A 12,766-nucleotide genomic window follows, 5' to 3' on the forward strand; every position below is an offset into this window, starting at 1 on the left:
GGGCTTTAAAATATGAGTAAGGCTTGGGTGCTTGGAAGAGGAAAGACTGAATGAAGGGTATTGATGAGACTGCCCTGGCTGTTTATATTGTAATGACATAAGGCAACCAACATGCATACATATGTATACAAAATACATACGTGTACATAAAAGTATTTGTTGTCTAGTCAGGTCCAACTCTTCATGACCCCAGTTGGAGTTTTCTTGACAGAGGTACTGAAGTGGTTAGCCTTTTCTTTCTCCAACTCATTTTACAGATGAGGAAACTGAGGCCAATAGGGTAAAATGACTTGCCCAGGGTCACACAACTAGTAAATGTCTGAGGTCAGATTTGAACTCATGAAGATGAGTATTCCTGACTCTAGGCTGGGTACTCTATCTACTCACTGTACCACCTGGTTGGCCCATATATAATCTATACATATATGGATATATGTGTGTGTACATACACACACGCAGATTTATGTGTACATATTTACATGGACATATTATTCCTATGTGTATTGTATTTATATATGTGGATATATTATATATAATGTTATATATATTATATGTGAATACCATCTATTCACACTCCCTGGCACATAGTAGGTAATTAATAAATGCTTATTATTGTTTAAAAAAAAAAACCCTTATCTTCTGTCTTAGTATCAATTCTAAGATAGAAGAACAGCAAAGACTAGGCAATTGGGATCACACAGCTAGGAAGTGTCTGAGGCTAGATTTGAACCCAGGACCTCTCAACTTCAGGCCTGGCTCTCTATCACTGGGCTACCCAGCTGCCCTTTAATAAATGCCTATTGACCTGATTTCATTTGCCAGTTATTCTTGATACAGGGAGTCATATCAAAGTTAGCTGTAAAGATTTTGCATACTAAAAAGGGCAAATCCATGTAAAACCAGTATCACTGCAAAATAGATTCCTTTTCAGAAAAGGAAGCATGGAGAAAAGCCAAACTTCTCAGATCCGACACACGTGCTGCCTCTAACACTGTTTACACTCAGTTTCCACAGCTATCAATAGTTTCTTTTAACAATGTGGCCCTGGTGTTTTTCCTCAAAGGAACCAAGTTTTAGTGCCTCACCCTCTCCAAAGCTGTTTAGACTTAGATCCCCGCCTGCCCTCTGCTGGTTAAGGATAAAAATAATACTGTCATTGTAGACCCTTAATATATATTCCCCACCACCCCTTACCCCCAACTAGCTTAGAACTACACAGAGAGACTTCAGGCATCACCCGCCCCTTCCATTAAATGGCTCCCTGTCTCTGCTTCTCAGAGACTTCCCCATCCCCAATACCTGTCCTGCAGATTCGGCACTGGATGCAGGACGGAAGACCATTGGGGAACTCGGTAAAAGTTCCATTTGGGCAAGGAGAACAGACTTCTAATGTTGTTTCGGAAGTCTTAGTCATATGCAGGAATTGTCCTAGGAAACAAAAAGAGTAAGATATGACTTTTTCTATGGATCACTCAAAGAGGACTTCAGAGCACCGAGCTCTGGAAGTAGGAGAGTTAGAGGAGAAATCAACTCAAGACTCCAGCTTTCCTCTAATTTTCTCTTCCTCTATCGAGAATTCATGAGTTTGAGGTAACCTTTCCTTCCCCTACTGCTCCCTACTTTTCAGCTTAGGTGCTGTTTTCCCACCATACCCATTAGATTGCAAGGGACAGAAACTGTTGGATGCCTTTCTTTTCCTCTCCAGCTCTCAACACAGTGTCTGGTTGATGAATGTTTATTTCCTCTAATTTTCTCTTCCTCCATCAAGAGTTCATGAGTTTGAGGTAACCTTTCCTTCCCCTACTGCTCCCTACTTTTCAGCTTAGGTGCTGTTTTCCCACCATACCCATTAGATTGCGAGGGACAGAAACTGTTGGATGCCTTTCTTTTCCTCTCCAGCTCTCAACACAGTGTCTGGTTGATGAATGTTTATTTCCTCTAATTTTCTCTTCCTCCATCAAGAGTTCATGAGTTTGAGGTAACCTTTCCTTCCCCTACTGCTCCCTACTTTTCAGCTTAGGTGCTGTTTTCCCACCATACCCATTAGATTGCAAGGGACAGAAACTGTTGGATGCCTTTCTTTTCCTCTCCAGCTCTCAACACAGTGCCCGGTTGATGAATGTTTATTGATTCTGACTCTGGTGGAGCCATTCCTTGTCCCAGAAACCCTCTGTGTGCCCAGGGTGCTAGGGTATGGGCAACAGGGGCAGAGGATGGAGAGCTAAATCCTCTCTTCTCTTTCAGAAAATGGAGGAAAAGATTCAGAGAGGGAAGAGACGCTCATTCAGAATACCTGGGGGACACAGACTCTGCCGTTTCCTCAGGCGTTGCTGGGTTTCTGCTGACGCTTGACTGGCTCCGAGTAAAACTATGAGGATCTGTGGAGACAGACAGACAGACAGACAGCGAAGCAAGGATTAGCATGAACTAAGATCTCCTCCTCTTCTTCTTTGCCCATTCTACTCTCCATCTCTATGTCATACTTGGTAGGTTAAGTTCAGTCAAGTTCAATGACTCTAAATGTAGTCACTGAAAAAAAATTGAATTTTAAAGGTTTGTTTTGCTTATTTTTAAAATTTTTCTAAAATTGCAGCTTCCCACAATTTCCTTGATTGGTAGCAATATTAGTAGATATTAATTAATATTAATAATATTAGATTGGTAGCAATCAGTTAGTTTTGCCAGTTGGAGAAGCAGACTGAAAAATAAAATAATGATCACTATAAAATGTACTCATTTTCAGATAAAGTGAGAAAAAAGCCAAACTCCTCTAATGCAATTTATCTCAGAATCGTATCCATTATCAGGTCTTATTACCTGTACTATTCATAGTTTCTGCTCTTTTTAATAAGTTTTTTAAAAATTATTTTTAATCCTAGGAACCAAGTTCCAGAACCTCTCAACTGCAAAATCTTTTCAGTCTTGCTTGCTCACTTACTCATCTCTAATGAGCGTTCCCATTTCCTTCTTTTAGAAATTTGTACAGGAGTAAATGGGTGCTACTGCCAGCGTCCACTATGTTCCTAGTCCTTCAAGGCTAATCCTTCTCTCCATCAAAAATGAATAGAGGAGGAGGGTCGGGAAGCTAGGCATTTAGTGTACAGAGAGCCAGGCCTGGAGAAAGGAGGTCCTGGGTTCAAATCTAACTTCAGACATTTCCTAGCTGTTTGATCCTAGGCAAGTCACTTAAGCCCAATTGCTTAGCTTTTACTGTTCCTGGAATCAATGCCTTGGAATCAATATGCAGTATTGATTCTAAGAGGGAAGGAGAGCATTAAAAAAGAAAATTAATAAAAAGAAGCCTGTAGGCAAAAAAAAAAAGCACTGAATCATTCTTCCTCTGCTATGTTTTTATGTCAAATGCTTTGCAAACCTTAAAAAGCTAAACAATCAGAAGCTTTAGAGACAGCTGGTATTCTACTGCATAGAATGTTGGGTCTGCAGCCAGGAAGACCTGAGTTCAAATCTGGTCTCAGATACTTAAAAGCCATATGATCTGAGGCAAGTCACTTAACCTATTTGCCTCAGTTTCATCCACTATAAAATAGGAGTAATAATAGCATCAACCTTCCAGAGTTGTTATGAAGAGAAAATCAGATAATACCATGAAGCATTTTACAAACTTTAAGTGCTATATAACAGCTAGTTATTTTTATTATTGTTAATTCAATCAGTCAGTCAGCAAGCATTTATTAAGTATGGGCTACATGCCAGAGATGGGGAGGTGGGGAGAGGGCAAAAATATAGTCTCTGCCCTCAAGAATTTCACAGAAACAACATAGTAGGCACCTAATAAATGTTTACTGGCTGATATGCTATAAATTGTGTAAACAAGATATATACAGGGTAAAAAACAGAAGGTAATCTCAGAGGGAAGGTATTATAGGATGGGGACTAGGAAAGGCTTCTAGCAAAAGTGGGACTTGAACTGAGTTTTGAAGGAAGGCAGGATTCGGAATCCGAACTAGACCCCAGTAATAAACCACATGTGTGTGCATCTGTTGTGTATGCCGGCAGAAAAGAAACAGAAGTCATTTCATAAGCGTGAAGAAACCTCTTCCATCAATACAGATGGTGAAAGAGAGAAGTCACTTTCTAGGATCACAGAGCTCATGTCAAAAGTGGGATTTAAACTCGGGATTTTCTGACTCTAAGCCTGGAATCCACAATACCATCTAGCTTGATTTCTATATATCTATGTCTCCTCCATTAGACGGTGTGCTTCTTGAAGGCAGAGACTGTCTTTCCCCTAAACATTTAGCTTCTTAGAACTGATACTAAGTTTAGAACCAAGGCAGAGGAGTAGTAAGGACAAGGCAAAGGGACTACTTAGGGTGACATAGCTAGGAAGTATCTGAGGCCAAATCAGATTAAAATGTAACTGAGAAATATTTAACAAAATAAATAAAGTAAAATATAGATAACATTTTACTTTAAAAATAAATGCAGGGGCAGCTAGGTGGCTCAGTGGATTGAAAGTCAGATCTAGAGACGGGAGGTCCTAGGTTCAAATCTGGCCTCAGACACTTCCCAGCTATGTGACCCTGGGCAAGTCACTTAACCCCCATTGCCTAGCCCTTACTGCTCTTCTGCCACTGACTCCAAGACAGAAGGTAAGGGTTTAAAAAAATAAATGCAGTTGTTGCATTAAAAAAAAAATGCCTGCAGGGATCTACATGTGCAGACTGGTGGCCCCTGTTTTTATCTGAGATTGGCAACACTGTCTTAAACCATGCTGTAATGAATACAACAAAAGGAATGGACTAAGATACTGAAAAATAACAGTTTAGGAATATACAGAAGAAGCTATAGAAGAGGGACAGCTAACTGACACAGTAGTCAATGAGCCAGGCTTGGAGTCCGAAGGCTCTGGGTTCAAATCTAACCTCAGATACTTCCTAGCTTTGTGACTCTGGGCAAATCACTTAACCTCATTTACCTAGCCCTTGTTACCCTTTTGTCTTAGAATTGTCTCTAAGACAGAAACTAAGGGCTTAAAAAAAACAACAAGAAATTATAGAAGGAAATATGGCTGGAGAATAGAAGGAGTAGAATCAAGGCTCTGCTGAAGATGCAGTGAAACACCAAATCCAACACAGTGAAAATGAAAATGAAGAGTTAAAAGTTATAATAACCAAGGGGCAGCTAGGTGACTCCAGTAGATTGAGAGCCCAGCCAAGAGACAGGAGGTGCTGGGTTCAAATGCGAACTCAGACACTTCCTATCTGTGTGACCTTGGGCAAGTCACTTAACCCCCATTGCCTAGCCCTTACCATTCTTCTGCCCTGGAACCAATATACAGTATTAATTCCAAGATGGAAGGTAAAGGTATAAAAAAAAAATAAATACAAAAAAAATAAAATTTTAAAGTTGTAATTACCAATCTTAGTTTTGAAGAAGAATTGAAAAAAAAAAGTACTTTTTTCCCCCTTCTCTATGGAGGATGGGGACTAGAAATGTAGAATTTTGCATATAAACTCTGACTCAGAATTAGCATATAAACATATAAATGCTAACTGGTTCTGCTGAACTTTTTTTCTCTTTAAATTATTTTTTAAATAAAGAATTGGCCTATTGGATGGGGGTAGAGAAGGAATATATTTGGAAATGAAGGTGATGCTAAAATAAAAGATACCAATAAAATAAGATTTAAAAAATTTTAAACTTAACCACTCCCTCCCAAGTTAATTGCAATAATGAAAAATGAAGAAAAGTTTGCAAAACAAACTGACCTATTCAGAACACAATTCCAATAATAATAAGGACGCAACCAGATAATAGAGAAAACATAAATCAGGAAAATAATTAGAAAAGACACAACTGATAGGCCATCATTAAATAGATATCCAGATAGTTGCTGGACATCTTTCTTTAAAAAAAAAAAACATTATCCCCATTGTATTTATTTGTTTTAATAACCACCCCCAATAAAAAACATTTAACTAAACAAATAAAAATATTATGTTCAAAACTACAAACCCCACATTATTTACAATTTAAAAAAGTAAATTATATACATGTGCTCATATAAACATCCTCTACTTTTGAGTTCCTTTTGGATTTGTTTTTTTGGGATACTTTTTTCTCTTGATTTTATGGCTGTTATTTTTTTAATGTAATCACAGTTTGCATTATTCTTATTCTTTTTTCTTCTCTTTTTATGTCTTCATATATTTCCCTTATTTTCTCTATATTTCCAATATTTGTCATTCCCAATAACATAATTTATTCATCCATTTCTCCCATTCATTCTATTTATATTTTTTCTTGTTATTTTGTCATAATAAACAAAGTTTCCATGAATACTTTCATACATACATTTTTTTACACTCAATGATGTCCTTAGGATCTAATCTTAGTAATAAGCATAAACAGCTTTATAGCTCTAAATGCACACTTCCATCTTATTTTCTTTTAAAAAAAATTCACAGGTGCTCTAGCATCATAATATTAGGCCTCTCTCTCTATGTTACTATCAGCATTTAATTTGGTCACTTTAAGCTGTCTGGTTCTCAGTTAACATTCATCACCAGGACCATATTTAGCTAGAATAATTCTTGCGCAGCAGACACAATCTGTTGCCAGGACCATGTTCTTTCTAAAACCAAGTCCTTCCAGCTTGGTCATACCTAGTAGAGCTTTTGTTCCAGTGCCACAACCCTCCAGGGATGCAGGATTGTGTCCATAGTATGATGAGAGATAAAGTAATATGTTTAGAGGATATTTATACTTTCTAAACCATTGCTGTCCCACCAGGAACAATGCTTGGTTTATGTGTATGATCAGACTTAGATCTACTAATAACCTCATGCTAGTGGGTAGGGAGTGACAGCTCTCCAGATATCTATCATATTTGATTTGATTATCTAAAGTTCTATTAATTTCCTTAATTTCCCTTTTATTTACTTTTGGCTTAGATTTATCTGGTTCTGAGACCAAAAAATTAGTTTCCCTACTATTATGATTTTGTTTCTATTTCCATTTGTATCACATTTAATTTTTCCTTTAAAAATCGGGATTCTGTATCATTTGGTGCATGCAGGTCCAATATTGACAATGAGCCATTATCCATAGTACCCCCCCAACATTATATAGTTACTCTGTCCATCTCTTCCTATTGCATCCATTTTAGCCCCAATTTTGTCAGAGATTATGACTGCAACCCCTGTCTTCTCTGGATCAGCTGAGGCAGAGTAAATTCTGCTCTGGCCCCTTACCTTCACTATATGTGTCTCTCATTTTCAAAGTGTTTCTAATAAACAACACATTATCAGGTCCTGTGTTTTTGTTTTTGTTTTTATCCTTTCTGCTATTCATTTTCTTCCCTTAGGTGAATTTAATCCCATTACACTCAGTGTCATAGTTATGTTAAAGCTAAATTAAAACTCTATTCTTTAATTTCCATAGAATTTATTAATATTTACTTAAGTAAAATAAGGCAGATATATATAGAGAAAAAGCCTATTTCTAACTATCCACACGGGTGCTTCTCCACATGGTTCTCTCTTTCACCTTCCTTTTGCCCCAGAGTCCAAGGGAATGGAAAGAGTGCACTTACTGGAACCCCCTCTTTTATATCTTCTCTTTTACCCCTGGATCCTAACCTGATCCTTTCCAGGTCATATGCCAAGGTCACTCTCCTGTGACCCACACTGGAGTGCACACATTGTGATGTACACTGGGACACAGGTAGGATGACCTCAGGACGTGATTCAGGGAGGGGTTTTCCCTTCACACAGTTACTAGTTGTGCATTTCCATCTACTGTTTATCCCCATCTTCCTTTCTTTCTCTCATATCCCTCTACAGATGTCCAATTTCCTTTGACCCAATATCTCTCCAATTCACACCCCTTCTCAAAATCCTCCCTCATACTCTCCCTTTGCCCTCCTATTTCCAAATTGGTCCAACTTTCTAAAGGTCCCTCCCTTGTTCCTTCCCTTATCTTTTAATTATTTTTCTATTAACCTTTCCAAAAATCCCTTCCTTATTCCCACAATCATGCCCTCATCTTTCTTGATATAAAGATTCTAAAAATCACTCCCCTATCTTGTCCTAAAAATCCCTCTCCATCAACTCACCTTACCCCCCTACCTCTTGATGTGTAACCCTCTCTCCCGAGTCCCTCCCTTATCTTATTCCACTTCCCTCCTGTTTCTTTGTGCATTAAGAAAAATTTACCCATCTAATTGTATATGTTATTCAGATACCCTGATACAATATAAAGCTCTTTGGAGGGACTGTTTCATTTTTGTTTTTATAACCATAGAGTCTAGCACAATTAATAAACATATTTATTAAGTATCTACTTTGTAGCAGAAACTACTTTAGCTGCTGGGAATCAAATACAAAGAATGAAAGGGAGGGTAGGAACTGCCTAATGATGGGGTATGATCCACATGGATTCACAAGTGAATTTTTTCTAAAGTTTACAAATTATTCTCAAAAATTGAGAAAGAAAACACTACACCAAACTTCTTTAATGAGACAAATAACCCTTACCTTCCACCTTAGAATCAATACTGTGTATTGGTTCTAAGACAGAAGAGCGGTAAGGGCCAGGCAATGGGGGTTAAGTGATTTGCCCAGAGTCACACAGCTGGGAAGTGTCTGAGGTCAAATTTGAACCCAAGACCTCCCATCTCTAGGCCTGGCTCTCCATTCACTGAGCCACCCAGTTGCCTCCAAATATAGTCAATATAAAATGATATGTTGATTTAATTTGGAGGGTTGTTGTAGAATTCCTTTACTTCTTCATCTTCTGTAACAAATATTTGTGCATAAGATGTAATTATCTTCATAAGTCTTTTTGCAAAAGTGCATAAAAAATACTGAAATACAAGGTAAATGGAGGCACCGAGGTAGCTCAATGGATTAAGATTCAGGCCAAGAGATGGGAGGTTCTGGGTTCAAATTTGGCCTCAAATACTTCCTATCTATGTGACCCTGGGGGAGTCACTTATTCCCCATTGCCTAGCCCTTACCACTCTTCTGCTTTGGAACTAATACATAGTATTCATTCTAAAACAGAAAGTAAGGATTTTTACATTAAAAAAATAAAGGAAAGAAAGAAAGAAATACAAGTTAAACAAATATACCATAAAATTATACAACTTGTCTATGGCTGCATAATAAAACCGATTCTACAATTCCATTCCTCACCCTCACCCCTGAGGAATATCAGAGAACTAGATGGCACAGTGGATAGAGCATTGGGCCTGGATTCAGGAAGACCTAAGTTTAAATCTGGCCTCAGATACTTCCTAAGTGTCATGATCCTGGACAAGTTACATAACTATTTGCCTTGGTTTCCTCAGATGTAAAATGAGCTGGAGAAAGAAATGGAATTCCAGTGTCTTAGCCAAAACTCCTAATGGATTCATGAAGAATCTCATAGAACTGAAATCAATGAACAAGAAAGGAAATCAGTAAGCTGTTCTTCCATTTAACCCCTTCCTTTTCTTCTAGTTTCAGTTATATCAAAAACATCAAAGATGATAATGATGCAGAACCAACAGAATTCTATCTGCTCTTTGGTCAATGAATGGCCAGTTGGTGACTCAGTCTGAAGGTTTAAATAAATAATCCTTTTATTGGAATCACAGTCCAATACGTTCAGGCAGAAGCAATTCTCAAGGTGATTAAAAAACAGTTCAGGAAGATAAAAATAAATCAGAGCTGAAGGCAAGAAGACTGAAAACAGTCAGCAAGTCAGCGGGCAACTCAGTGGTACAACAGAGAGTCAAGAGCCAAGACTGTGCACAAGACTTTTCTATCTCTTCTAGCACTGTTACATTGGCAGGGCTTCTGAGAATCCAAAAAAATGAGGCATCAACAGAGATATAATGAAAGGATATGGTAATAATACAGTATAATATGGTTTCTTTTTGTAAAAGTCTTTATTTTTCTTTTTGAAAGGGGCATGAGGACCCTGAAAAATATGATGTTATCCTTCCTAAACCTCATCTTTTATCTATTTATTTATTTTAAAAATCCTCACCTTCTGCCTCAGAATGGATACTAAATATTGGTTCCAAGGTGGAAGAGCAATAAGGGCGTGGCCCTGAGTCACACAGCTAGTGTTATTAGTTAGAGATCATATTCCAACCCAGAATCTATCATCTCTGGTCCTGGCTCAGAATTCGCTGAGTCACCTACCTGCCCCAAAGTTCATCTTTTTTTTTTAAGTCTTCTTAATTTTAAAACAAGAACTTGTAGACCTAAATTACTTTCTTGATTAGTAAAATATTTGGGACTAGATAATTTTTTTAATTGAAAATTTTAAAAATAATTTAGAATATTTTCCCCTGGTTACACAATTCATGTTCTTTCCCTCCCTTCCTCCCCCACACCAACAATTGCCAACAAGCAATTCCTCTGGGTTTTACATGTGTCATTGATCAAGACCTATTTCTTTATTATTGATATTTGCACATAGATTGTTTAGAGTCTATATCCCCGGTCTTATCCCCATAGACCCATGTGGTCAAGTAGTTGTTTTTCTTCTGTGTTTCTACTCCCACAGTTCTTTCTCTGGATGTGGATATTGTTCTATCTTATAAGTCCCTCCAAACTGTCCTGGATTATTGCATTGCTGCTAATAGAGAAGTCCATTACATTCGATTGTGTGGGACTAGATAATGTTTAGGAAGGAAAGCCTTCCTGGTGACTCTGTTCCCCCCTTCTCCAGTTCCCTTTGGCCAGTTGGATATAGGGAGTGGGAGGAAAAGAATACATAAAGCATTAGATAGTGTTTATTAGTTAGCACTTTATAGTTTACAAAGTACTTTACATATATTATCTCATTTGATATTTACATTTGCCTGTGAGGTAGGTTCTAGAATTAAACTCATTTTACAGATGAGGAAAACTGAGACTCAAAGGTAAAATGTCTTGCCCAGGGCAACATCATCACTAAGTGTCTGAGGCAGGATTAAAATTTGGGTCTTCCTGACTTCAAGTTCATCAATTCTATATTATGTAACATAGCATATAGCTAAACATTATACACCTTTCATTCCTCACTTTTGCAGGTTATTAAAAAGCAAATACGAGTTTGCACAAGGCACTGGTAATCAGTAGATCAGGATGCCAAGTACAGGGCATCTCTCCTAGATATCCACACTTAACTTGAACAGCCACATTTAGCCCTTCCTGTTTCGGTAACACTGTGGCCCTCTACCAGCAAAGGATGTTTTTTTTTTTTTTTGAGTTGTTTGTTTTTTACAGGTGGCGATAAATTTGCCCTACAGAGGGTGATGTGGTCAGGAGAGGAGAGATGATGGTATCTGATGACCAGACAGGTATCTGAGGGCTAAGAGGCAGATAAGTACCTGGCTGAGATACCCCTAGATGTCCTTCTACTCTAAATACTCCAATTCTACTCTAATACTCCCAATCTTATCTGCACAGACCAAATGGCAGATTTTTAAAATACATAAACAGAAGCAAGGAAATGTGCCTGGGGACTAAAAGGGAGGAGATTCTTCTCGAAGAAAGTACTCTTACTTCCTTTTCTGTTCTTCATATTTCTTCTCAGTAATACCATCTAAAGTTTTTCAGCGGTTTCCCATTTTATTCTCTTCCTAATACTTTCTGATATCTGGGTAAAAGGCCTTTGAACTCCAAGTGGTTTCACTTCTGAAAAAAATAGCTGTAAGAAAGACTAAAAGTAAATGTGACTTTCCCACAGGGATGATAAATAGTCCAAGAGGGAGTTACATTTCTAACCAAAAGCCTGATGCCCGACTTTTTATAGCTATAACCACAAATGCCATATTTAATCAATTTGAAAGGGCACAAAGGAAACTTTCTGGAGGTTTTATATAAGATTGGCAGTCAACTGTGACTCTGCCTCCTTGGACCTAAAAACCCCATTACCAGCACTGACATACAGAGGACCCCGTCAGAGAGAGACTTTGTGGAAGCTTGACTTCACAGGGCACTCCATCTACGTATAATCATTTCACAATGACCCTTCCTCTTTTGAGGTCCATTCCATCTGCTTCTGCTGCTCTTTCTTCTTTCCCACAGAAAAGTGCCAAGAGACACTCATATACTCAAGCAGTACTAGAAACAGATAAGACAAAATAAAACTAGAAAAGTTGGTACTTTATGCCTGGAAACTAGCTGAACAAATTGTGGTACAGGAATGTCATGGAATATGAAGAATTCAGAGAACAGGAGAACACTTGTATAAACTGATGCAGAGAGAAGAAAACAGGGCCAGGAGAATAATATACACAATGATTACGATTATATAAAAGACAAAAACATTAAAAGGCACCAGAATTTAGATTAAATATAATAACTAGTCTTGCTTCCAAAGGTCTGGTGGTAAACAAAAATTACCTCACTATCCATGGTAAAGGGGCAATTAAGAATAAATAGAAGCAACTATGTGGTACAGTGGATAAGAGTGGATACCTGGCCTGGAGTACAGAAGATGAATTCAAATCCAGCCTCAGATATGTAATAGTTTTGTGACCTTGAGCAAATCACTTAACTTTATTTGCCTCAGTTTCTTCATCTGTAAAAGGAGCTGGAGAAGAAAATGACAAACCACTCCAATATCTTGACCAAGAAAACCCCAAATAGAGTCACAAAGAATCAGACATGACTAAAACAAATTAACAACCATGAATAGTAAAACAATCCTGAAGTTCAGTTCCAGACAACTGGAAAAGATGACAAAATGTAGAAATAGTCATTGTTGGAAGGACAGTGGGAGAATAGACATGCTAGAATTTTGTTGGTAGAACTGCCCA

At 37.9% G+C, this 12,766-nt stretch overlaps 1 protein-coding gene across 1 annotated transcript in view; it reads right to left on the minus strand.

The window, feature by feature from the left end:
• The window catches only part of TNFRSF10B (TNF receptor superfamily member 10b), a 45,973-nt gene that overhangs the window by 7,546 nt on the left and 25,661 nt on the right, over window positions 1–12,766 (minus strand). The window contains exons 2-3 of the mRNA XM_007476491.2: window positions 2,294–2,378; window positions 1,300–1,428 (exon numbers count right to left, since the gene is read on the minus strand). Coding sequence (XP_007476553.2) covers window positions 1,300–1,428; window positions 2,294–2,378 — 214 coding nt within the window. The remainder of the gene's footprint in view (window positions 1–1,299; window positions 1,429–2,293; window positions 2,379–12,766) is intronic.

This window comes from Monodelphis domestica, chromosome 1 (genome assembly GCF_027887165.1).
Source record: "Monodelphis domestica isolate mMonDom1 chromosome 1, mMonDom1.pri, whole genome shotgun sequence".
NCBI lineage: Eukaryota > Metazoa > Chordata > Mammalia > Didelphimorphia > Didelphidae > Monodelphis > Monodelphis domestica.